We start from the raw sequence: 27,022 nt of genomic DNA, 5'->3' as shown, positions 1-27,022 counted from the left end.
AAGCATTTTAGGGGGAACAACGACATCTATGTAACGCGTTACACGTAACGTGTTAGGCGGACACTACCGTCATGTACCTCAAAGCTCGATTGAGGTGTCCACTGTCCCAGTTATGCGCCTTTCCTCGAAACTGTAATGGAGGATTTAGGCTGTAGTAGTAGTAGTAAAAACATTTATCGTTGCAAAAGGAAGAGTTAGGGAGTAGGGGGTGGGGGATAGATAGATGTGAAGCTACAGTGGTCGGTCTTCCCTATTCCAGGATCCCGTTGGCCTCCGCCGCTGCCTTGGCCCTCGTCACCAGCGTTAGCTGTGTGCTCGGGTCGGAGTCAGTCAGGAGAGCCTCCCACTGCTCTAGACTAAGGCTATTTATCTTTGGTAATAAAGGGATTTTTTCACAGCCCCAGGTGGCGTGGTACGCTGTGGCGTAGCCCCCAAACCACGCGCGCTCTTTCGCGTATCTGTTCGGCCACATTTTATGATACGTGGCTCTGCTTGGGTAGGTGTCTGTTTGTAGTCGTCTGAGCATGGTGGCCTGCTCTCTGTTGAGGATATTCGCCGGAGCCGAGTACTTCTTGCGCGCTCTCAACAACGCCTTCATTGCCTCCTCGTAAGATTCTGGCGTGCTGAAGGGTTCTACCGGCAAACCCGCCCTCCGGTTCATGAATCCTCGGACAACGGTGTCTACCATGAGATTTCCCTCAACCCCAGTGTCAAGGACCCAAATGATGGTGTGTTGAATGTTTCTGTTGTTTGATCCGTGTCTGTGTTGTTTTTGTTGGAAGAGGATCCTCGCGGCTTTTCGGCCGATCCTTCCATCTCTGTATGCCCTCGCTGCAGCCTGAGAATCCGTCGCTATCCAGTAACTCAGTCCCTGCCGATTGGCTTCAGTCAGGGCTAGAGCTATGGCGATCTCTTCCGCTGCTTGTGTTGTCCTTGTGCGCACTGATGCACCAGTAATTATCTTCCCTTTGGCGTTCACTACTGCTACCGCCCGAGCGTTTTCCTCCGTTCTGTACTTGGACGCGTCAACATACAAAACCACCTGTTTCTTCTTTAGGAACCTGCCCAACTCCGATGATCTCGCCGCCCGTGTTCCTTCATGGTTCTTCGGGTCCATGTTTCTGGGCACTGGTTTAACCAAGAAAGTGCTCCTAATTTGGCTGTCAATGTCTGTCTTCTCTTCGCCCTCGTCTTCTGCCGGGTATCCTAGCTTTACCAGTAGTGCGCGGCCAGCGGCTGTTCTTTTAAGTCTTTCCAGTTGAAATCTCAGCATGGTTTCGCTGTGCTCCTCATAGGTGCCGTACACCCCCATGTTCATCAGCTTCTCCGTCGAGGCGCAGGTCATGACGCCTAAGGCTTGCTTATACGCCTTTCTGATGCATGTTTCCATTTTGTTCTTTTCCCCTTTGTTAGGTCGTAGGTACGGAAGCGCGTACGTAATCCTCGGTATGATGAGCGCAGAAGGGATTCGTAATGCATCTCGCTCCTTCACCCCTTTTCTCTTGTTCGTGAATAAGACTACACGGGGAACTAAACTATTTGCTTCGTGCAAGCGGCTCCTGGAGTCCGTGAAGTGTGCCGAGAACGCGATCGAACCGGAGACCCCAAGCGGAAGGCAAAGTATGCGCGTGAGCGTATAGACGCCAGAACGGGTCTGTGAGGCGCCGTATCCGGGCGGTAGCCTCTAGCGTCAGAATGGGCCTGCCAGTGCCAATGCCAATGTCAGTCAGCTTTCGCTGATTAATGCGCTAAGGCGCTTAGACCTAATTATTTTTTGATCTTCTCACACTCTCTTTTGAAGTTCGGTGCAACAATCAAGATCAGTTAACGAGAGAAATATGCGAGGCGTATCATATTCACAAGAAAAGCGACACGTGTGCGAGCACTCCTGTTCTTATCCATGACTGTGAAATTATGTATCCGGATTCCTATCAGTAACGCACTCTGTATCTTGCTGATGGAGCGCATATGTGCTCCTGGTTGCATAGATTGAGTGCATATTATTCATTTCTTTTGCAATAAACTTTCAGTTGTTAGCAGCGCTTGTCCTCCTTCTTTGTCCCTTGTCGCGGCGCTGTGTTTGTAGTCTCGAACCCAACAGTCGCAAAAGCACAACGAGGAGCAGCAAGCGCTGATCATTCGCAGTGCCGGAGGTGTTGTCGCCATTAATTGTTTGCCTCCATCGAAATGTGAGCGCCCGACCGTATTCGGAAGCTTCGACTTCGTACTCAATACGTAGTTTGCACTGACGCCATAACGTCCGCCGTATCAGTGTCTAGGAAGCGCGGTGAAAGCTTGGTGCCGTTTCCCTAGCAGACCGGTTCCCGCATACAGTGTGGAAGCTAGCTGGTACACCCTAAGATGGCGCCCGTGACGTCACGTGCCACTGAGCCACTGTGTGACGGGTGCTGCTGTAGAAGCCACTGTGACGCTACAAAGGCCACGAAGGATGGTGGGCACCTGAAAGGAGTACAACTGTGGGCCAAGAGCGTTTCACGGTATACCTTCAAACTCTCAGCATTCAGGCGCGACGCTTTTCGGAGCATGTGTGACGTGGAAGCAAGTACCATCAGCGCACTTTAATCGGTACCTTAGTGCTGACCTTGCTGATACATCAGATCGAAAGTGTGCTGGGAAGCAGCCGACCATTTTCTTTGGAGGAGAAATTCTAGAGGCCCGTGTACTGTGCGATGTCAGTGCACGTTAAAGAACTCCAGGTGGTCGAAATTTCCGGAGCCCTGCACTACGGCGTCTCTCATAGCCTCAGTCGCTTTGGGACGTTAAACCCCATAAACCAAACCAAAGCAACCATTTCCGATTGTTGCCAACTCGGCAGCGTTCACTGGCTTGAGCGTCCCGATTATTGCCGGCGCTGGAGTGCTCGCTTTTCTTGCTTTCATAATCTGACCAAATCTGATCGTATTGGAAGGAAAGCACTGACTGTGAATCTATACAGCCTCCTCGTTTTCCGCGTCGCAGTGGAGCACTGCTATATCCGGTAATTAGGCCGACCAAACTTCGTTGGAGGCCTGCTAACTTGATTTTTATTTTAACTGTACAGAGAACTCTTGTTCTGGAGGGGCCTATGTGGCGTCGGATAAAGAGAGACGTTCCGATTTGATTTCTCTTTGCATTGTTTAGAAAATAATCTTGTCTGCATAGTTGTCCCTGCGTCTCCACTAGGCGCCTTTTGACCCCCCCCCCCCCCCCCCCCCCCCCCCTCTTTCCCCTCTTCTCGTCGCATCTTTAGAGTGGCGGTGATGGTCACGTATAGCGTGTCATCTGAAAGCCGAGCTTTTGTCGTGGCCCGGGGTCAGCCGTTCTACAGCTTAAGGGATTGCTGATGTCCGCAGGCTATAGGTGCGTGGTTTTGAAAATCGCCGCCAGCGTGCGCTTTCGGCCTTCATCATCATATATCGTCATACTATACAGAGCTATACTGTACGGCCTCCAGACAGCATGTACTCAGTAACTTTACTCTCCAGACTTGAGGACGCGCATTGTACGTGCGACGCGGTCGGCTGACCCATCGAGTCGTCTTCTGTGCTTGATACGACGCACCAACGTCGTAGCATTGCGGAAGCGGTCCGGCATCAACCGGAAATGCGCCGCTACACCGCGCCGACCAAACACGACTGCCTCCGGAGAGGCGCTCGTAGGGGGGCCGTATACGAGATCCATCTCGGTCGTTTCTGGTATCTCTGGCTTCGACAACAAAGCGCCGCGCCGCGAGTGGGCTTCGCTGTACATATGAGCGGCTTCATCCCCTGTGCGAGATTCCCCCCGGGGAGGCCGTGCGGCTCGGCGCGCATTGTTTGTCGCACACGGGGCCGCCTGTGTAGTCGCGCATTCGTGCGCAGTGCCTGGCGCGTGCCCCGAAGCTTCCACGGGGCCCATCCAGGCTGCATTCGCTGCACGGTGCGGTCGTTGCTAACGAGCACACAACGGTACGTCCGGGGCACTCTGCAGCGTCTCCCGCTTTCCTTTATACTTTGCTTCACCCCGCGGGGCACGTCGGTTATTTTGCTCGAGCGTTTCGCATAAATGTGTTCGCGCAGGCATTTCGTTCCCCGTTCCGCGCTTAGCTTCGATTTTCTCGTCAGCGAGCGCTGCTGGAGTTTTCGCTGCCCTGGGTCGTGTAAGCCGCGCGGGTCGAAACTGGGACTGTGCTGTGGAAACCTGCATGCTTAGGCCTCGCGGGTTTAGTGATGCGTTCGCGCGGGATTTTGCTTTTTATTTCTGCGTGCCATCATCGTTCTGGTGCGCAAACGAAATAAAAGTGGCGAAATGTGAGTTCCTCCCGTCTGCAGGCGGCCGCCGCCGATCTGGTTCTGTACGCTGCGAGCGATTTTCTGCCGTCGCCAGCCAGTCTGCTCGTTTGTAGTCCTGTCTCGCTTTGTCACGTCATCTTAGCCAAGGCCGTTGTACAGCTCGGTGTTTGAACATCCGCAAGCATACCATAGCACCGGAACTGGTAGCGAAGTTACGTCCAGTCTACATTTGTGTCGCTTTTCAGACAGCCGGCGTAACTGTCAGCGTTAGCGAGTTATCTGCCGGCCTTCTAGTGCAAGCGGAAAGCTGAATCCTGAATCCGTGCGTCGATAATAACCAATGGGGTGCCGCGCATAGTTCGGGCACTAAAGTTCGGGTTTTACTATAAAGGGGCGCCACTGTTTTGTTTTTATGTATGTATGTATGTATGCTTGCATGAGCTTGTGAAGGTTTTTATTCTACAGAGGGTGGTGGGGCCATCAAAGTGCGTTTAAACTTCAATTAAACCCATCAGAATGCATTTAAAATCGGCAAGTCGTACTGAGGGAGTAAAAGTACTCCAGTTATTAATAACTTTTTTTTTTAATTTATCCGGGGCATTTTTTTGCGGCGCTTATGGAGACGCTTTAGTGAAATACGTTTTGAATGAGCACAATAGCGCGTCCGTGTTCCTATAGGCTGCTTGCTTAATCGCTCTCTGTTGTTGATTGAGCGTTTGCTGGCCATTCCTTCAGAAGAGCGTATGTTCGTTTCCTCGCTTTTGCTCGGCATTAGCGACGCTAGTTACGCGTTGCATTTCGAAAACCATTTCATTGTGTCGTTGCTTTTGACCTGTGCACGGACATTTAAATGTTCTTCGTGTCCCTGTTTGTTCGAGTTATAAACTGTTTGACTTTCTACGCAGCTACTAAACAGAGTAGTGCTTTTTTCTGCATGACATAAGTGTTGCATTTACTTACGATCTTATTAGTGGAACAGAAATCTTTTTTTCAATACAAGTCCCGTGGGGCCAGAATGCCTCGTCGGAGATAAAGTTCGCCCATTGGCTGGGGGTGGGGGGGCGGGGGCAGTGACGTCACTATACCTGAGCATTCCATTGGCTGGAGGGAAGTGAGGTCACTTCAGGTAAAGGCGTCAACAGCTGCTGTTGCTATCTCATTGCCATGACGTAATGACATTAGGTGCCCCTGTGAATTTTTTAATGTCTGAAGCTGTAGCGCTGTTGCTACTCTTCACCGTATATTTTATGCCCGCTGTTTCGAAAGATATATATTTATATTTTTGGGCCCTTACGCGCTGTGCACTACATTTATAATTCCTCGCGAGGACAGAAAAAAGACACAAAATAAAAACGCCTGAAAGTACGCCATGGTTCTTGTTCCAGGCATACCCACAGGGATCAGCGGTTATAACTTGCCAATCCGCCTGGCCTGGGCCTTGGCGGCAATTGGCTGGCTGATTGCGTTGTTTCGGGGTTGCGCTTCGACTTCTGGCTACTTTTGCCGCTCCCGTCGAACAGTCACAAAATATCAGCTGAGCTCTTCTAGCGGTGGGGACGCGCTTACGTGTACTGTGCTTTGAGGGCGAGTTGCAAAACGCTGGTCGTCTATACCGAGCGTTTCGGTTATCACATTGTCTCAGCTACCTGGGTGTACCGACAAGCCCTTTGTGCCACTTCGGACAGCTGGCAGCCACGAAGTTTTGCAGTATGCCAGCGTGAGTTGAAAGTGGGAGTCGCATCCACTAAAGCTGGCGTCGTAGAAGGGCCGGTGGTGATCGTTCTGGCTCTAGCCAGTATTGGTATCTGACCATAGGAAGTGGAGCGAGCCCGGGTTCATCTTCATTTCTGCGATAGCATTCGTATGGTTTGGTTTATTGGGGTTTAACGTCCCGAAGCAACTCAGGCTATGAGGGACGCCGTAGTGAAGGGCTCCGGAAATGTCGACCGCCTGGGGTTCTTTAACGTGCACTGACATCGCACAGCACACGAGCTTCTAGAATTTCGCCTTCATCGAAATTCAGCCGCCACAGCCAGGATCGAACCCGCGTCTTTCGGGTCAGCAGCCGAGCGCTGTAACCACTGAGCCACCGCGGCGGGGTAGCATTCGTATGGGGCTCATCGCATGGCTTACGACGAAACTGAGGACTGAGGGCTAGCTGGGCTGCGGCGTGTCGAGTGGACTGGACCCAGAGAAAAGCAACGCGGAAGAAGCGGTTTTACGCTCGCCTTTGAGGCGCCTTTTCCGTTCTTCGCCTGTTTCGCGAGCCGTTCTATAGTGTTTCTGCCTCTTTCTCCCTAATGTTATTTTGGCGTCGAAAAAATAACTGCATTTGCATTGTCCCCAACAGTCGGCCCTGTAAAAATACGCTATCTCTTCAAGTGAATTAACCTGACACACTGTAGAAGCGCTTCTGGATGGTCTGGACGTGTGCTCTCACCGACTGCTCTGACTTTCCTTGTCTGCTGGCATGCTGTCTCTCTCACCCCGTAAAGCTGTTAAGATTAGTAGAGAGATGCTGTGATGGCAACACGTTGCCTACTCTCAGGGTTAGAAGAAACGCGTTGTTCAGGCTCAAGAACCGTGCCTGAAGCCGCCCAGAGCTCGCTCATAGATGCCGTCGTGTTAAAAAATTTGACGGGACGCTCATGTAACCTAATGCGAGGAAGCTGTAGTAGCAGTTGGGTTTACCCCCGACGATTACTTTGATGTTTTTACTCTAATGAACGCTTTCTATAAGGCGAGGCTTCGCACACGCGACAGCACGTTTCTGAAGGGTGTAGGTAGACAGGTGGGTGGCGCTTTTGGAGGGTGGAAGTTGGGTGGAGAGGTAGGTGGAATGCGGCGATGTGCAGACTCCTGGTGGGTGGAGAGGTGGCTGGGTGTGTGGTGCTTCTGGCGGGCAGGTCTTTCCCACTGTGTCTGTGAATTGGGGGGGGGGGGGGGGGGGGTAGAAAGTAGGGTAGGGTTCACACAGACAACGCCGCCATTTTCACCAAGTGTCATCTGGTGCTGCTATCGTGTCAAAAAAAGTCTCTGGTTCGAAATTGCGCATCTCTACAGCGCAAATAAGACTGCCGAGCTCGTAATGCACGGGAGCAAATTTTGTTCTGCAGCCTTTGTGGACAGAGTCGCCGCCTGGAAAGCGACGCAACTCGTGCCGCGCCCCGCCTTGTTCGGCATCCTTCCGTGCCGGTCTTTTCTGCACAACGGCAGAAAAGAAACGCGCATGAGGGCGAAAGGAAGAAAGCGCATGAGGGCGCGCCCGCTCGCGCAGGTGCGCGTGTTTGGGTGAGCAGCTGTATCCGCGTCTCTCTCTCTCTTGCCCTTCCTTCTTTCTTTCTTTCGTTTAGCTTTTTCGTCCTTCGCATTGACATTGTCGTCAGGATCTCCCTGTATGCGCCGTCTCCGAGGAGCAAGCACGAGACCCGGGTGCTTGCTTCGTGCCCCACCTTCGAGGGCAAACAGTGGGCTCCATCTCTTTTCTACACGCCTGGATGCTCGCGCTTCCCTGAAGGGCGCAGTTAGTTCACGTGCTTGTTGTCGGACGGGAACGTAAAGAATGGTACGCACGAGATGCTAGGAAAAAAAAAAAATGCTCCCGCCGAGGCGGAGAAGTTACGGTGGAAGCTGTGCCGCCTCTACCACGGCATATACAGGGTGTTTCACCTATGACTTTCTGCAATTTTTAAAAATAAGCTATTTGAATTAGATGCGCGCTTTTTCTGGCATAGCATTGTCAGTGGTGTAGTACATCATAATGCAGCTAAGACGTGCTAACTAGCAGGCTTGTTAACCAATATTAATAGTTAACTTTTAAACTATTACCGTTGGGCTCCTTAATTATTGAGAGGCATGTAGCCCACCGTAAGTAATGTCCATATCCGTTTTTAGAATGTCGAGAACGCGATTATCCTCGGCGCTGTGGCCCAACAAATTTTGGCTATTTCTACGAGTTAGGTTCACTGGAGAGGTTGCTTTGGCTGCAAGCTTCTGAAACCGCATGTATTTTGGCGCGATGTAGGCGAAATTTGTTGGGCCACAGCGCCGAGGATAATCGCGTTCTCGAAATTCTAAAAACGGATATGGACATTACTTACGGTGGGCTACATGCCTCTCAATAATTAAGGAGCCCAACGGTAATAGTTTAAAAGTTAACTATTAAATATTGGTTAACAAGCCTGCTAGTTAGCACGTCTTAGCTGTATTTCGATGTACTACACCACTGACAATGCTATGCCAGAAAAAGCGCGCATCTAATTCAAATAGCTTATTTTTAAAAATTGCAGAAAGTCTTAGGTGAAACACCCTGTACATACCGCTTAGCCCTTCTAATAACTTTGTGGTCTGAGGCTCCGCATACGGTCATTACACAGCCGTTGACCAGTGGGAACGGTCAACGCTAGGCAGCTTTGGTTTGCGTTGGGCTACCCGGGTCTTGCATGCTATGGAGTTTTTCTTGCGTCCTGGCGCTTCCTTCATGCTGTAACTGCCGCATAACCTCTTTTAGGAAAGCGAAGAAAAATAAGAAAGCCCGGGAAAATTCGTATAAGAATGTATCTCTTCATCTACTGGGGAAAACAGCGAAGAAAAGGACGCCTTGGAAGGGGACGAAAAAAAAAAGAACACTACATGATTATGCTGTCTCAATAAATGCTTTTGACCAACTGAGTTGTTTGGGCTCTTGCGATTTAAACCTTTACATGTTTTCGAATGAAGATACTCCACCGACATTGCCTCCGCGGTAGCTCAGTGGTTATGGTGTTCGGCTGCTGACCCGAAAGACGCGGGTTCGATCCCGGCCGCGGCGGTCGAATTTCGATGGAGGCGAAATTCTAGAGGCCCGTGTACTGTGCGATGCCAGTGCACGTTAAAAAACTCTAGGTTGTCGAAATTTCCAGAGCCCTTCACTGCGTCGTCTCTCATAGCCTAAGACGGTTTGGGACGTTAAACCCCATAAATCAAACCATAAACCAAGCCGATACTCCACCGACAGCCGCGCGGAGCGCGCTCGGACGGTGTTCTTTGCCGGTGACATCACCGATCACGTGGCGGCAAGTGAGCGCGAGATGGTCACGTGATGTGTGACGCCAACGACGGCGCCGCTCACGCATTATCTGAGCCCTTAGCAGCTTTGCTGCAAGGCATGGAAAGTTGAAGATTCGGCGACTAGCGCGCATGCCAGTCAGCAGCTGTAAATGTAGCTGCTCATTGCCCGTCCCGCATTGAATATCGAATCACCACAGCGAATGAGACACTAAACTAAATGACGGATGGTAAGGGAATCGAAAGCGCTGAAGTTTGGGAGACGTAGCCGTGTCTTTGTTTGTTTGTTTGAGAGAGAAGAGATAAACGAAAATGTGAGAAAGGGGAGATAAGAAAATTTAAAGCGACGGCGCTGTAAACCTTGGTGATTTTGGATTCGGGCTAGTATCCGGATTTCGAAAGTGTGCAAACTCGGTCCGCGTCAGCCAGAACGGAAGTGCTTAAGTTTTAGCTCACGATGGGCTAAAATGCGCAAATATAGTACAGATGGGTCATTCTTAACCTATTTATAATCACAGTAGGAACGTACTGCCTCCGACTGCGTTTTGTCGAGAAATCTTGAAGCATGCCACTCTAATGGGATCGGAGGAACAACGGCAGTTTGCTCCGAGTGTTTACTGGAGGGCAATCATTAAACTTACCTCAGCGTTTCAGGACGAAAAGCGAAGTCTGCACACGGAGCTTTCAGAAATCAGTGGAGAGGTAAAGAAGTAGTATCAGTATGAAGGGATTTCCAGAATTTCGTACACTTTTGTATGAAGGAATTCTTGTTCACATAATGCGTCTTCTCTGTGAAAAGCATTACACTTCATTCCTGCATGTAATCTCCATTCACATCAGTGCACTTTTCACGGCATGGATCTACTTTTGAGAGCACTCCCAAAATTATTATTTTGCTGGTATTGAAAGGCTAAACACATTCATTTGCACGTTTACTCAGCTTAACTACGTTAAAACTCTGCCGGTTTTCTTGAATTTTCTAAAGAAGTTCTTTGCGAAATCCACTCGAACCTCTTTCATTTGCTTCAAGGAGCGAAAACTCTAGCAGCAGTGTTTTTTGCGTTGTATTCCCGAACTCTTCTGTAGAGATTCGCTTGAGTTAGATGTTTAGAGGGATTGTGCCTTCCTCCGGGATTTTCGGGCAGATTTGAGGCTGGCCTTTGGTAACCCTTTTGAAGTGATTAACAGTTTCAGCCGAAATTGATATCGTAGGCCGTTCTTCACGGTGATCGTCACAAAGGCTGTGATGTCCAGTCTGATCTGAAGTAACCTTTGACCCTTACGCAATAATGTCCCTTGTGGAACTTTCAAGAATAAAGGAATAAATAAATGAATTTCGCGCCGATGGTTGAAATGTGCCGCGCTCGGGCCTTGCATTGTTTTTATGAAATAAGAAAGACTATTTATTGCATTTGCACCTTGCGCGGTTTACTGCAGACACTAGCGTTGTTGACTAGCCTCAAAGATCTGCGCGCAGAAACCTTCATTAACGGTCGCGTTTGCGCACGAAAACTGTCTCGGTGTGGCGGCACTTGTATTTCGTCTTTTTTTCACAATGCTCCATTTTCAGTGAAAGTGTAGTCTTTTTCATTATAAAGCGGTAATCTATCGATACGTGCCGACTCCAGTTTGTTCTTTCTGTTCCCTGTAAGGGCTGAGATGGATATTGCAAAATCGACCGTTAACTTATGCGAACACTCACGCGCATTCGGATTACAGCTCAGAAGCACATTTATGCTCTCGGCGCCGACGGGGACGTAAAAATGGCGGAATGCTTGCTTGAGCGGTGCCGTCTCTCGGTCAACGTTGGGTCGTTATACCGTTGTTACACGGGACTCCGTAACCACGGTCAGTGCAAGTGCGGCTATCGCTGATTATATTTGTGCGTAACTGCGCGGCAAACCGTACTGGGGTTAACCTCTTAACCTCGGTTACCGCAGCCTGTTTGGCCTCAGTTAATGTAGCCTTTTCACTCGGGCAGCCTTGTCAGTAGCGCGGAATCCTGAAAATTGCGGTCAGGCTTAACTGCAGTTACTCTGCTCGTGTTGCTAGGGTATTACTGTTACGTAAGAGTACTGAAAGCGGCGTGGCCTGATTTTTCCTGCCTTTTTGTGCATGCCGTGCGCGAATCCCCTGAATGCACAAATGGGGGCAAGGAGGTTTTGGTCGCGTTTCTCTATGACCGCGATTACCGCCGCGCGCTCTTTCGGCGTCGTCGGGCCGTAGGAACGTTCTCGGGTCTTCGTAGTGTCTTTTATCTGGATTTTTGTGTCTGGTCGCAGTATTTCCTTCTCTTTTTGCGTCGTTTTTTTTTCGCTAGCTTCTTTGTAGTCCTCGGTTCACGCTCGTTGATGACGCAGATGAAGCGCGACAAAATACGACGGCGCGCGTGCTGTGCACCAGTGCTCGTCCTGTGAGGTGTATGCGGCGGCTGTTATGGGCTCGGCGCTTTCCGTCGCTTTTTCGAGACCGCATTTCGTGCGGAAGACCGAACCGAGCGCCTCCTTGTCTTCACGCAGTGAATATAGCCGAGGATATAAGAAGCGTTTCTTCTCAGTTCGGCGAGAGTTATAAAGCGCGTGACGGCACAGCTGGCTATAGGAGTAGCTGCTTCTGCAGGGTGGCATTCTTTTCATTTCTCCTCGACTGGTGCCCCCGTCGACATGCATGCAGCTGTTCGTGTCTGGAATCTTCGAAGAGTGCGCTCAGGCTGCAAATGGAGATGTGTGCTTGCTTGCTGCTGCTCAGCCTTTTGCATTCCTGGCGTTCGCGGAGCGTGCATAGGCAGCGCGCTTCTTTGGGGAGTGCGCGTACTTAATTACGCGATTTCACAACGCTGGTGGCAATCAGCGGTTTGCGGAGGCAAGTTACGCAGCTCGCTTGGAGCTTCCTAGAATCGGATGCGCGCGCCACACGTAACTGGACCCGCAGAGTCTCAATTGCAACCCTTCCCTCTTCCCTCCTCCAGAGACACTGCATCGCAGCGCTTCTGCCGCCATCGGCCGACAGGTAGCAACAGAAACGGCCGGACGCAGTTGTTGAGGAGGGATCGCGTGTACTAATTTATCGTTTTCACGAAGATTCCAGTCCGACTGTTTCGAAAGAATTTCCCCGTATGCAGAGCTCGGAGACTATCTTTGCTTTATCCGTGCGAGGGAATCTGGAAGTGTAGGAAATAAGTGTCGAGCTGACATAGCGACGAAGCTGTGCAGTGTTCTAGTATACCGAATCCTATACAACCTGGCAGAGCGCCTCTCCGAGTGACAGCCATGCGTTCAGGCATGTTGCGAGACGTTGCTTCTATTTAGGCTTTCGCCATGCCCTTCGACATATAGGGTTTTCGTTGAGTGACTTAAACGTGTCACATTCCCTGTAACAAACAGCTCTCAGGCGCGTTTCGAGCCAGTGCGCCGTCATGCGTATCCTTCCCCTCCGGTTAGGCGAATTTAAACGCGGCCGCGCTTCCTTGCAAGACGTAAAGTGCACTGGTCACCGACAGTGGCGCCTGCGTGTGTACACATCGAGGCGGCTCTGAAGATTAGTTCGACGACTTTTCCCATAATTATTCGTCGTAACTCTCTCCTAGAGGAATATAGAAAGAATCGAGCATGCTCTAAAGAGCGCAAGTAGCCCAAAAGCGATGAAGAGGAAATTAGGCATAGGCAAAAGCCAGCTGTATGCGTAAAGAGACAAAGAAGGCAATGCCATTTAGCATTATGGATAAGATAGCTAAAGCAGGTGAGGAGTTTTACGCAAACCTATACAGTAGCCAATGTAATTATACCGTTAATCAGAGAGGCAGTAGCGCCCAGCAATGGGACATCCCGTCTGTAACGAAAGAAGTAAAGAAAGCCTTGGGACGAGCAATGCAGATGAGGAAAGCAGTGATGAGAATCAGGTAACAGCAGATCTGTTGAAGGGCGGAGGGGAGATTGTGCTAGAAAAACTGGCCACCCTGTATGCGCAATGCCTTATGACTTCAAGCGTCCCAGAAGCTTGGAAGAACGCTAAAATTACCTTAATTAATTAGAAAGGAGACGTTAAGGACTTGAAAAATTACAGACCGATCAGCTTACTGTCCGTTGCTTACAAGGTATTTACTAAGGTAATCGCTGATAGAGTCAGGACAAACTTAGACTTCAGTCAACCAAAGGATCACGCAAGCTTTCGTAAAGCATATTCGACAGTAGACCATATTCACACTATCAGTCAGGTGGTAGAGAAATGCGATGAACATAACCGACCCGTGTATAAGGCTTTATTGATTACGATAAAGCATTTGACTCAATGGAAACCTCACCAGTCATACAGATACTGCGGAATCATGTTGTAGAAGAGTGTTATGTGAAAATGCTGGAAGATGTCTATAACGAATGCGCAGCTACCGTAGTCCTCCATAAACTCAGCCATAAAATGCCTTTAATGAAGGCAAAGAGACACGATCGCGCCAATGCTATTCATCGCCTGTTTACAGGAGGTGTTCCGAGGCCTGGATTGGGAACAGTTGGGGATAATAGTTATGGAGAATACCTAAGTAACCTGCGATATACTGATGACATTATGCGCTTAGGTTGCTAAGTCACTCAGGAGATGAACTGAATAGCATGATTAATCAGTTAGGCAGCACAGAACGGTGGGTCTAAAAAATAACACGCTGAAAGCCAAAGTAATGTTCAACAGTCTCGCAAGGGAACAGCCGTTTACAATTGGTAGCGAGGTGCTGGAAGTGGTAGGGGGTTACGTCTACTGAGGGCAGGTAGTGACCGCTGATCCGGATCATGAGAGGGAGATAACTAGAAGAATAAGAATGGGGTGGAGCGCATATGGCAGGTTTTCCCTGGTCATGAAGAGAAAAGTATAGAACATCTGTACGCGTATCTTACAGGTACTCACCTATTTAGGCTAACGAAAAGGGTGCAGCTTAATTTAAGGGCAACGCAGCGAGCTATGGAAAGAAAAATAATCGGTGTAATGTTAAGAGACCGGAAGCCGGCAGAGTGGGTGAGGGAACAAACGCGTGTTAATGACATCCTAGTGGAATTCAAGAGGAAGAAGTGGGCTTGGGCAGGGCATGTAATGCGAAGGCAGATAACCGCTGGTCCTTAGGGGTAACGGAGTGGATTCCAAGAGAAGGCAAACGTAGCAGGGGGCGGCAGAAAGTTAGGTGGGCGGATGAGATTAAGATGTTTCCGGGAATACGGTGGCCGCAGCTGGCACAGGACAGGGTTAATTGGAGAGACATGGGAGAGGCCTTTGCCCTGCAGTGGGCGTAGTCAGGCTGATGATGATGATCATCATCATCATGACTTTCACCTGACGAAAGTTTCGTGTCGCACAGTGCCACACAATTTGACTGAGGCTGGGAAGCAGGCACAGGTGGAGTGGTGTCAAAAGACTTTCACTGGTTCTGACAGGCCGACTCTCGGCGTGTAACAAAGGCGTCATGGCTAGTGGCGTACCTCGATGTCCAATACTGTCCGGAAATGCAGCGCCAATAATATGTTTTGGTCTTCCCTGTGGGTGACCAGCCGGCGTAGATTAGGTGGCTAAATAGCCTGAGCACGGAACTGAGATCTGAGCACGGAATCATTAGATGCGGTCGTAACAGCGCTAGCTGAAGCAGCATTCGCTAGTGTTACTGATTGCAAAAAGAAAAAAGAAAATCGTTAGGCGTAGTCCCTGAATTGCCTGATCCCAAGAAGTTTAAGATTTGGTCGCGCCTGACTTACCTGGTCGTAGTATGGTTTTGTGTTGAGAGGAAAAGTACGCTTTGAGAACCTGAGCTCCCATCTGCGCTCGCGCTGGGGCATAGAAGCGGGGCGGAGAACGCTATTCTTTTCACTTGTCGATAGCTCTCATTTGTGTGCGCTCGCAGAGTGTATCCTTTGCTCTCCTTTCCATCTGCGGAACTAACCCGTAGCTCAGGTACTCGCCAAGGTAGGGTGGCCGAGGGCTGATTGGTGGGGGGGGGGGAGGCGGGGCGATTATTAGGAAATGTCTTTGTCCCGCAGTAAACATACCTCGGCTGTCGGCCGCCGGCGGTTATTATGATTTGATTTTCTGGTTATTATTATGCTGAAACATTATAATCGTACTTAGTAGACCGTTTGGTCTGGCTATGGGCTTGGGAGGTGCACCATTCTCCGCTGATTTCCGCGAAACTCGAAAAAAAAAGATAAAACGGGGGGTTGGGGGGGGGGGGGGGGGCGGTATTTTTACTTTGTCACCTTGCCTTGTACTGTTTTATTGGCGGGGTTGTTGAAGGTGTAGAAAGTACAGAACAGCAGCTTGCAAACATCAGCGTTGCGGTTGTCGCTCACGACGTCGAAGTGAAGCGAAGTTTGCTTGCCGACGTCCCCCTAGACGCGTGCCGCTTGCGAGTCTGGCGCACTTGTTATATTTGGTCGAGTTGGGATGTTGTCAGCCCTCGAGATTCTTTGTCTACATTTTGCTTGTTTTTCTTTTAACGCCCAGCTGATTTTCTTCGCGAGTCTCGTGCGTTCTTTATCCTCACTCTTGTTTTTATTTCTCTCTTTCCGTTTGGCAGGCATCTGTCAACAAGAGACGCGAACGCATCCGGCACCCCGACGGGAACTTCTCAGACAGTTCGAACAGCTTCGCCAGGCAGGTGAGTACGGGGCGCGGTGACACGCCCTTGTTTGTCACATCTGTGTGTCCTTTTCTTTCTTTCTTTTTTTTTTTCACGTCCTCTCGGACACGCGCGAGCCTGAGTGGTGCATGCCACTGACCCGAAATAATGGAACCCTCGATCTTGCTTTATTTTTCGTTTCTGTGGATACTTTGACGCCTTCTTACCTTGTCTTTGTTGTCTGTACTTGCTAGCGCGGTTGATTACCTGACCACGTACAAGGCGTCGGTACTTCGCCTTTGAATACGTTTGCTCTTACAATTGCTGCTGCCTTTCCGCGTTTGCATTGATTTGCTTTGCTCTGTTTGTTTCTGTTTTTATTCGATAGCGTGGCTTCGATTAGTTTCGTTATCACTTTCCTCTCTTCGTTCTAGCTTGATTCTTATTTGATGCTGATTCCTCTGATGCATATGATGTAAAGCTCAAAGAATGTACGCATATTCTAAACCGTTCCTCATCGCGGGCAAAATTTCGGGTGTCAACATTGCCTTTACCAATCTTCGTATTCTTCCCTTTATGCTGTCAGTGAAGCTCCTCCGCTAGTTTCAGCCTGTGCATGCGGCGCCGTGTTAAGTACTTCTGTTCATAGCAGACGTAAATAAACTGTGACTACCGCTAATGTGCATTCGTTTTTCGCTAACGTGCGCGGAATCGGCGAGGAACTGAACCGGAATTCATCGTCGAATAATCACGCTCGCGGGCGTGGCTGGCTATTTCGGGCCACACACGTATCGCTCGGTCGGAGCAGCTGGTTAAGGTCTTCGATATAAGATGGCGCCAAGTCTGCACCGCACTTTTATTGCGGGCTCGTTACTTTCGGCGGCGTGGACGGCTTCGGCTGGGCGCCCTCGGCGGACGGTGTTCGGTGTCGCCCCCCTTCGTCCTTCGGCGCGTATAACGACTGGCCGGTCGCCGCTCTGGCGGTCTCGGGACTCCCGCCGGGCCGGCAGCTGTAAACAGCGGAACGCCGCTGCTTCTGCTGCTGTCCACAAGTGGGCATGGCACGAGTCGGGGGGGTAATTTTATTGGCATCCCACGTTGACTCGGGGCTGAGGGACTCGTTGCCCCGGCAACGCTCGCCGGGAAGAAGGAAGCGCGCTGCCCACGCTCGCACAGGGCGCCGCAGCCGCGTGCCGTCGTGGGCCCGGCTTTGCGTCTATACGCGCAGCAGTGGCCCGTTAGGAGATCGCGGCGCGACGTATTGTCAGTAGCAGATGAAACGCGAGCAAGACAGTTTAAACATGAATAGCAAAATGAGGAGGTTTTAGCCTGGGAAAGCTGAATATCGACGCAGGTTGACTTCGCTTCGAAGGGGCGAACCGTTAATCAGCATCGGTTGTATTTACTCTCCAGGAGCTAGTGTTTTTGTGTTGGCGTTCGAGTTTTCTTGTCCCCGTTTCATTTGTTGTTGACGGTAAACGTTTGAAGCTCGACGAATGAAACGCGACTATCCGAGCGCGCGACTTCAGGTTTATTGGCGGCTTTGCAATGGCGTGTTCGCGTGAGTTATGTCACCTTGGTGGTTTCAAATTGAGGGATGAGGACGCGCACGCTTGCGAGCATTTCACCAAGGGCGAACACTCCGCAAAAGCTCAAAATTCTTCCGAAGGCTAGGCGCTGTTACAACCTCGTAACACGTGGTGAACATTAGGTATGCCTGGCGCTAACCGACTAGTTGAAGTAAATTGCATAATTGTGCGCCCTTAGGTGGGCCGTACGAAAGTATCTCGGGACGAATGGATGCTGTCTTTGTTAGGAGACGAGGCACATTAAGGCATCACAGAGACCAGACCGCGACCTTTTACAACGAGCTCACCGCTTCGGTTCTCTGTTTACCAGGCGGCGTGCTTTTTTTGTCGTGTCATCCGATGTGCGGCTTGCACACCGCTTTTGCTGATGAGGCTCACAGGAGCGGCACACCCTTTCCTTCCAAGTTCCGCGGCTGTGACTGGTGCTGCATGGGGAAGAAAACCCACGTTCGCCATCCCGGACCTTCTTTTTGCTCGCCAGTCCTCGTTTTGCCCCGCCGTCGTTCTGTCGCACTCTTATCCTTTGTGTGCTGGGGAAGTGGTCACTTTCGGCCAGTGTCGTCCTCGGAGCACATCTGAGTGTCTCGGACTCGCGCTGACGTTGACTTCGCGTGCGTGGCCACGCACTCACCCTGAGTCCCTTCGCCGCGTACTTCCTGTCCTGCGCAGCACTAAAAGTGTAGGAGGGGTCTGTATGCGAGGGCACCGCGCGCCGGGAACCGCCGGAACTGAGCGTCCACTTCCAAGGCGCCTGTTGTAATGGAACGCATATATTCTTGTATAGCTGCCCAAATGTTTTCCCGCGGCCGGCGGAGCGCTCGGAGAAAGGCGCACTGGCATCGCATTGATGCGAGTTTTCTGACGAAGGCAGTCGTCAACTCGTCGAAGTTACCAAGCAGCAACACAAGGACGAATGTGGTGCAGTTTGGTAACTTCGACGAGGCTGCGTCTATCGGATGTTTTTCTTTTTTTTTTTCTGCGTTGTCTGCAAAGAACAATTTTCATTTGTAAGAGGAGGAAGAGTGGTGCCCAATTTTTTCGTTTCTTTTTTTTTTTTTTGGGGGGTGGGGGGGGGGACCGCGCTGTCCTAGAGGACGAACATCATTATTCGAGAAGCATTTCATTCTAATTCCTTGCGTGCAGGGCGACACCCCCGTTAACTGTCGATGGGGGAGCGTGATTTTCCCAAGTGTTATGACGGCAAATTGGTGGCGCCCCAACCTCCTTCGGCGCGCATCGTTCCTTCGTGTTTACGGTGAAGTCGTAAATCACAAGAGCGCCACGCGAGCGAGTGGTTCGGTGCAGCGTTGCATAGCGAATTTATTTCTGGGAAGACGGGACACCAGTGGTCGGCAAAAAGGAAGAGAGGCGCGAGCTCTTCTTCGCTGCTCCGTCTCTGCGGCTGCCATGTTCGCGCACTCATCGTAGGCGGCGGTTTGGCCCCATAACAAGCTCATTTCGACGCCGCCGTCGCCTACGAGAGGAGGGGGTGACCGAGTAGAGGCAGGCGGGCGGGCCGCAGGGCTGGCGCCGGGGTTCGCGTCCCCCTCGGGAACCGAGATCGGGTCTGGCAGCGGCGTCGGCGCGCCTGGGGACGGCTGCTGTCGGACACATCTCGTCCGTCGCCGCCGCGGCTGGTCGTGGCAGCTGGCCGGCTTCTCCGCGCGGCTGCTTGCTTCCATCGAGCTGCGAGGGGCAGCCGACCCCGAGATGCGCTTCCGGCGCGCACCTCCTTGCCGTGCCGCTTTCGCCTCTGTTCCCGGCCCTCTATCTGCCGCTTCTCTTTATCCTCGAGATGAGTGTGCTGCGGGGGGCTTCCCATAAAGGCCCTCCGGCCTGCTTGCTGATGCTGGCGGCCGCTTTGTTTTCGGCCGCCCTGCTTCGCGGGCGAGCGGGCAGCGCGGATTAGGTACGCGACGGGCTTCCCTGCCCGCCGGTACTCGAGGCTGCGTTTCTGCGCATTGCGTAGCGCCGCTGTAAACAGGTGATTCATCGCAGGTGGAGTGCATGAAGCGGCCTCTGCTGGCTCGTTACCCAATTTGGACCGAGTGCGCGCCGCTCGCTGATTCGTCGGGATCCCTTCTTCGCCGGCGTCCTTTTAATTCCGTCTTTCTCGCTGCTTTCTTTTTTTTTTTTTACTTAGCTGATTCTCTCGCGAGCCCCTTCCAGCGCACCGCACGCCCCCCTTCTTCCTTGTTACTGCTTGGAATTCCGACGATGTTTTGAAGCCGCCCGCTCATCGACGGATTGATTGCTCGCGCTCGGCCGCTGACGAACTTGATCCTATTGTGGCGCGTCCCGTAATGAATTTCCGACAGGCTGCCGTCCAAGGCGAAAACGGCGGTTGTGAGCTGGAAATCACGGATGCATTCCGCGTGCTTTTCTTTTCATGGGGGTGAAAATCTCGCAGTTTCACTTCAAACAACATTAGCCACACCGTGCCTCAAGTTTTGTTAGCACCGGTACGGAAGCTATAACTTCCGACCAGTCAGTCAGGATCCGAATGTTCAAAAATCGGCATCGGAGGTAACGAGCACGAGCCGGTTACGATACGTGAATTCCTCTGAGCGTTTTGGACTGTGGGACGGAGTGCGGGTGAGGGTGTGTGAAGAGCGCTGCACTTCTCCACTGAGGCAAACAGGGGACGCCGTGCACGAGCTTCAGTTGTTTATTAGTGGTATGGTTTCCTTTTTACGGGCAACTATCAAAATGAATGCGCAGAAAATAATAAAAAAACTGTTCGTCTCAATACGTAAGTACAGCACGCAACCAACTAGCCAAGTTTGTAGACTTCCTATAGTACAGGTTTCGGCGACAGTGAGCCAGCGTACCTTATAGGGGAGTTCCCGCTGCCGATTGAGTCAAACGTGAAACAAGTTTTAATTTATTTGTTTATGAATACTGTCAACCCTCATTTGAGGGTCATTACAGGGAGGGAAAATGAAGAAAAAATTGCACATATAAACAAGAATGAACCAAGATGTGAACAAGCCTCTTCGAGCATACAATACAAGAAAGCATAGAAACGCAACGCAACTCACACCACTGTAGAGCCACCTGCTATAAAAAACGAAATATTTGACAATCAATTACGCGCACATCTACAGGAATCCCGTGCCTAGACGGAAACCCCAAGTGCATTCAGGAATGCCGCTACACCGTGGGAGGGTACAGCGCGAACAAGACGAAAGACGAAGCAAGAGGACACACAGACTCACAGACACACAGAGGACACCTGTAGACTCAGCAACGTGAGCGGGCAGTTTATTCCAGTGCTCAATAGCATCCGGAAAGAATGAGCAGCGAAAGACGTTAGTTCGGGTCAAGTACGGCGGAATCGCTTTGTGGTGATTAAGACGGGAGCTCAGTCTACCTGGAAGCTGCAGATATTTTTCTTTAGGTGATAACTTCACCGTGAATGATTTGGTAAATTATTTTTAATCTCTGCTTGTTACGTCTTTTTTCTAATGTTTCTAGACTGCATGAGTTTAACATCTTCGTTACCGAATCTGTTTTCCCATATTTTGAGCAAATAAATCTCGCCGCACGTTTTTGAACCTTTTCTATTTCAGTTGAAAGAATCTTTTGGTGAGGAGACCATAGATACATATTCAAGGGACAGTCGAGATTTGTATGCTAAAAGTTTGACATCTTTCGTTGCTCTCCCGAACTTTCCTCTTAGAAAACACCGTTTTCTATGTGCCACCACACACACGTTTTCGACGTGATCGAAGTTATAAAAAAAAAAAAAATTAACGACTGCCTATACGTGCTTTTGAATGCGAAATCATTGTCTTGGTTGTGGTGGTGGAAAACATTTATTTACGGATAAACTTCGGGAGGTGAGGTATGAGCTGACCCAAAGGGGGCCAGCCCTCACAAGTACTAGGTGGAGGTCTCTAGTTCGGGACCCCAGTGGCGTCGGCCGCTGCCCGGGCTCGCGCGACCAGGGCCCGTTGGGCCTGCAGGTCAGAGCAGCCGAGCAGGGTCGCCTCCCAGTCCTCCCGGGTTGGGTTGGGGTGAGGGGGGATAGCAGGGTTGGAGGGGCAGGCCCACACCATGTGGTAGATGTCCGAAGATTTCTCCGCACAGTGCGGACAGCTGCCAGAGAAAGAAGGGTCAAAGTGTTTTAGAGCTGCCGGGCACAGCAAAGTATTTGTATATAGGCGAAGCAGAAGCCGCTCCTCCGCCTTTGAGAGACCTTTACACGGGCGGGGATAAATACTATGGCCAGATTGATAAAGTAAAGAAATGTCTTTAAACGATTAAGCTGGAGTGAATTCGAGTTCCTGATCGTCGGGTTCGGAGGGGAATGTCCGGTGAGAGAGCGCGCGGGCGGCGGCGTCAGCTGCCTCATTTCCCTCAAGGCCCATGTGAGCAGGAGCCCAAACGATACGCCGGTGAGCGGGGTCCCCTTTATAGACGCTGTTTTGGAGAATGCGGTAGGTTAGATACGGTACCCAGCGTTCCGACATGCCCCTCGCGAGTCGGAAATAATTGTTTTTGAATTGGAATGAGATGCAGCCAACGCAATGGCGACCTCCTCCGTGTGTGTTATGTCACGGGCTCGGAAAGTAAGGCCGTTCACTGTTTTGGATTCGTGGACGACTGCGGCCGTGAACCATCCCCCATGGTGGGGGCCGGAGGCATCCACGTAGAATACGCCGGGTTTCGATCCATAGGGGCGGGCCAGGGCTTCCGCCCGCGCCAGGCGCCGGCCATTATGGTCCTCACGGTTCATGTTCGCGGGAAGAGGGCGCACGTGGAGGGCGCATCTCCACTGGGATGGAATACGTACGCGCTCTTCCATGAGAGTGGTGTGTTGGATGTGTAGTCGGGCAAGAAGGCGGCGACCCGACGATGTCTTCGAGAGACGTGTGTATTGGTTGGTCAAGTGAGCTTCCCGGAGCTCCCGAAATGTGTTCACCATGCCCAGCCCCAGGAGGCGCTTGTTGGAGGTGGTCACGGGGAGGTCCAGAGCCCGCTTAATAATTTTGCGGAGGTGTCTTGGTTGGCGTTAGCTCCGCTGCGAGGTTCATTGAAGATTCATTCCTTTGTAATGAGACGCCTACTCATTAGCACACAGTTGTAAGGAAACGCATAAACTAAGTTCGCCTTTATTCTCCAAGAAGGGACGCGGTTTTTTTGGCCCATAGGTTGCGTTCTCGCCTCGCAATCTGAAGGCCCTTTTTTCAATTCCCTGCACCTTCGGAGTAAACATTTTTTTCTTTGCTGTAGACGTCACTAACGTATGGTCTATTGGTGGCGTCATTCGAGAGCATGGTGACATCACAGGAATTTCGTGCCATGGACACCGACGGACGGCTACTTTTGTGCTAACGGCACCTATATTGTTTTCGCATTAAAAAACGAAACGCCTCGGGCTATGTTTCGGTCGGCTGGGGTTTGAAATCTCTCTTTGGTGTACCGGCGGGCCTTCCTGTACGAACAGCCTTTATCGTTCTTCGTTATATAGTGTTTGATATTCTAGGTTATACTTGTGCAGCTTCAAGCTGCCTTTCCTTTACCGTGGGGCGTTTAATAGAGTTTGCTCTAAACCACCATTTCTCAATGCGTATTCGTAAAACAATTTTTGCTTTGAGGATAGGAACAGCTCTGAGTTGTCTGATTGTGTGGCGTGATTGGAGAGAACGTCTGTCCTAGAAAAAAAAAAGTGCTGCAATCGAAGACCTCAATTTCAATGGCTCTACTGAATTAAGCTATAGATGTCTAAGAACACTTTAGAACATACATCTTTCTGGCGTACGTCTGAGTTTGAATTGCCAGCGGCAAAAAATACGGTCTCGGGGAAGCCTATAGCGCGTGTCATTTTTATTCTGGCGGCCTTTGGTGGCTCGCGGCAATAATTGTTTTGGGTCAGCGTGGAAATGACGTTAACGCCGTGACTTTTCCCGAGGGAAGCCGGCGGCGACCTTACGGAACTTGCTATTTAAGGCGTGAGAAATATGCGGACGCCGGGACGTCAGAAGCGTCTGCGTACAGAGCAGCCGCTTGATGCACCGTCTATCGTCGCTCATAATCCTGCGGTTTGTGTTAATGGCAAGCATGCACGACAGACAACAGAGCGAATAAGATCGACAGGAAAGAAATAAACCTTGTAGCTATTTGCAATTCCTTCCTCTAGATTTGTGGAACAACGCCTGCTGTGCAAGATGACCCGCCTAGGTGGCTTTGCCGCTCTGCTACAAGGTCGTATAGGTTCGATCCCCGACCGCAGTGTTCTCTCATCTGTTGGCGGAATGGCAGGAGCGCTCGTCAACTGAGGTTATGGTGCTCGTTAAAGATCGCCGCGACGTCCTCATGGAGTAACCCTGGTGTAACTGTGAAGTTGTCTTTTGAGGGCTTCAGAAGAGCATCCAGCGGGGGGCACGTGGGTAAAGAATGAATATTTGTGAACCAGCGCCAAGCGTTACGCGAGGCTGCCGCCGATGAGGAAATCTTTGACCCAGCGAGGCCATCGCCGACGCTTGAGGCAAGCACGACGTGGTCACGCAGGGTTCTTGCCTTTTAGAGCGAATACTCTACTTTGCGGCCAAAGCTGCAAAATCCGGGGCATCGCCGAAGCTTTGACATTCACCTTCACCTGCAATAAAAAATAAACAAAATAAATATAGCTGCGAAGCCGTGGCGGCGCGAAGAGATCAGCTTCGCTAGCCGCTGCACGAGATCACTATGCTATCGCCGCAGCCGATCGCGCCTCGTGCCAACCAGCAACACACTTTTGTGCTCTGCGTTGCGCATCGTTGTCTTCGTCAACTTTCACCTGCGGCGCGAACGGATCAGATCAGCTTAACCTCGATTAGAGCTCAACCTGAGTTTATAATGTCGTCGCCAGACGTGCTGACGCCCATCAAAGCAAGACTATGAGCCACTCAGGCTAAACACATGCTTTCGCACGTCTACTCGGTCTGACTACGTCGAAACCCTGTCTTTTTTTTTCGATTTTTCTTTTATCAGCGTAGTTGCCCTGCTTGCCATTTGAAGGCCAAGTGCGGCGAAATTTCGGTTTGGCTGAAATGCTTCTAGATATGTCGTCACAAATTTCCACGCTTGTTAGATAGCTTAAAGCGTGTACTTACAGGCGTCTAAAAAGCTTCGTAGCAGCCGACGCGTGCGCCTGGTGGCATGTATTGTAATTATGGAACTTACCGGATACGACTTGAGTACGGGAACCCGAGTTCCAGGCCACCCATTGTGAGTGGACGGATTACGGACGGCTTGCAGTTAAAGGCTGGAAGCTAAATTGCGGCTCGGCGATCCTAGATTTGGTTTCTGTGGCAAAGGTCTTCGAAATTTTAGCGGTGATTAACGTTTAAACACGCTGTGAAGACATCGGGGGCTCGACTGTGCAAGACACAGACGAACGCGCACGCCGCATGCGCTTCCGAAGTGCTTCCGAAGTGCGGCAAACTGAGCTAACGTTGCCCGCAATATGGCGATATTTTTCTTTCACGTGTCGTTCTGGTGGTGTTCTCGCCTATAGTTTGATCACAAAAGCTGAAAGTCTGCAGCATGTGAGCCGGTTCGAGCCGAAAAACTTTTTTTTTCGCAATGATGATGATGGTGACAATCTGTAAACCATAGTCGGATACAAATCAAGAAAAAAGCGGCTTTTCCCCGACACTCTTCCAGCCAATGGCGTCGGCCGGTTCGCATGAACTAGCGTGACAGTGCAAGAAGTGGCAGATGAAAGGGGATAGCCCCCCCCCCCCCCCCCCCCTTCCTCTCTTCATTATCACGCCACTCCAAGCATTGTCTTGCTATTCCTGCTAGCAGGTTCATGAGAATCGGTCGATGCTATTGGCTGGAAGGCGGTCCTTTGACGGGAAAAAGGCCGCTTTTTTCTTGACTAATATGACAGCAGCGTCATCATCCGTCGGTAGCAAATGGACCAAAGTAGACGCCGGGGAACAAAAAGTGGTCCCTGTTCGGGGGCACTCATTCGCAATGCTGTAAATTCGTTGCGGTTTCTATGCGAGAAACAGTGAGCCGCCGGAAAGCCGCAACTACGAGTCTGAGTGGTTCCGAACGCTTCCGTTTTTGCGTCATTTCCGGGACTTCGTAATGACCGCCCTTTTCATAATTTCAGTTTGTAAAACGGCGATTTTGGCGAGTCCTGACTTCCGCGCCCCTTTCTGTTATAAATCTCATCTCTTGTATTAACGCGAAAGCATTACTAGTCCCATTAGGAGAAAAGCCGGCGGCGTGTGTGTGTACTCACGGCAGTGCAGAAAATCCCAGCTATGGCAAGATAGCATGACGTCATCAGGCGGCCGTATTACGCACATAAGCCGAGCACCTCCACTTCAGGCAATATTGTACATGTCATTCGTCTATATACACTCGCCCCTGGCCGGCGTCCATGTGGCGCTAGTTTTCCCGACAACATTCGTGCTAAAATTGTGACGCAACCGTTTGTCACACAGCGTTTCGGGTGGTGTCACACGATTTCTCATTGCATCTACCTTACATACACGTGCTAGTCAAGTTAGAAGCTAGCTTGCGACAGGGATTCGAATCGACGACATATGCATCTTCAATTGTATGCGTTCCCAGACTTTCGCATCAAAACTGTGATGCAACCGTTCGTCGTACAGCTTTGCGGATGGCGTCATACGTGCGCGCGCGTGTGTGGGTGGGTGGTGTGCGTGTGGTGTCAGTGCATCCAGGGACAGTGTTGCTTTCGCAATCCCACACGTAAACTGTCTGAAGTGTCTGTGCCGAATTTTTTTTTTAATTTTTTATATGTCGCTAGAAAAGGAAAGTACTTTAATAGAGCGAAGAATTTCGTTGCAGTTCGTCTTTAAGTTTACCTTCAACATGATCGGCATAGGACGCTAGCTGGGTGCACCGAAGGTTTCAGTGGAATAAATATATTATTCTTTAGTGAGCCTGACCTTCATTCAGTACGCGGTGTCGTCGTTGTACGAAGCACTGTGCGTGGTCTTTTGTAGCAGAAATAGAGAAGCACTAACACTGTTCCGCGAAGTACAGCTACAAAGTTTTCTAACCTCGCGTCCGGCATCAAAATGCCATAACCAGTGAACCACAGCGGGAAGTGCACGTCACATGCGCCTTGGTGCTTTTGTATGGCCGTTTCTTCCGAGCGTTTGCCATAGAGTAACAAAAAAGTAAAGAGCGGACACTCGGGCCCTTTCGCGGCCGAGTTCGGCGCTTCCCCGTTTCCGCCAGATGGCACTGAACGTGCAAATAAAAAAAAAGAAAAAGAGTATGGTCTTGGCATGTCTTGGCTTCCTTCTGCGGAGTGACTGATGCGCTCATTGTCACCCTGACAGAATGCACGTAGTAGGTTCACTGCCGCTTGCCAAGCGCACGCGTTGCGTGGCATAACGCCTTTGCGGCTTGTGGGTGACGTGTTCGCCGCGGCGTCCAGGCAAGCGATCAAAACCAAACGTTTTTGACGAGCGTTGCACGTCGAAACCTGGATAATCGTTGCGTGCTCCGTAATCGTCACGCTGGTGGCCGGCTGCTCAGCTGGGCAATGT

The 27,022-nt window shown here is 50.8% G+C and overlaps 1 protein-coding gene across 3 annotated transcripts in view; it reads left to right on the top strand.

Annotated features, from left to right (window-relative positions):
- Positions 1–27,022, top strand: part of Ca-beta (Calcium channel protein beta subunit) — a 119,617-nt gene that overhangs the window by 5,927 nt on the left and 86,668 nt on the right. Inside the window, exon 2 of one of the 3 annotated variants that reach the window (XM_089543718.1) lies at positions 15,865–15,945. In XM_089543718.1, the coding sequence (XP_089399844.1) occupies positions 15,865–15,945 (81 nt within the window). Of the gene's footprint in view, positions 1–15,864; positions 15,946–27,022 lie in introns of those variants that run through there. The other 2 variants (XM_089543721.1, XM_089543722.1) reach the window with 2 other exon arrangements.

The sequence above is a fragment of the Amblyomma mixtum genome, chromosome 5 (assembly GCF_055824585.1).
Source record: "Amblyomma mixtum isolate Tamu chromosome 5, ASM5582458v1, whole genome shotgun sequence".
Classification (NCBI taxonomy): Eukaryota; Metazoa; Arthropoda; class Arachnida; order Ixodida; family Ixodidae; genus Amblyomma; species Amblyomma mixtum.
This window is presented reverse-complemented; position numbering and strand designations above follow the sequence as displayed.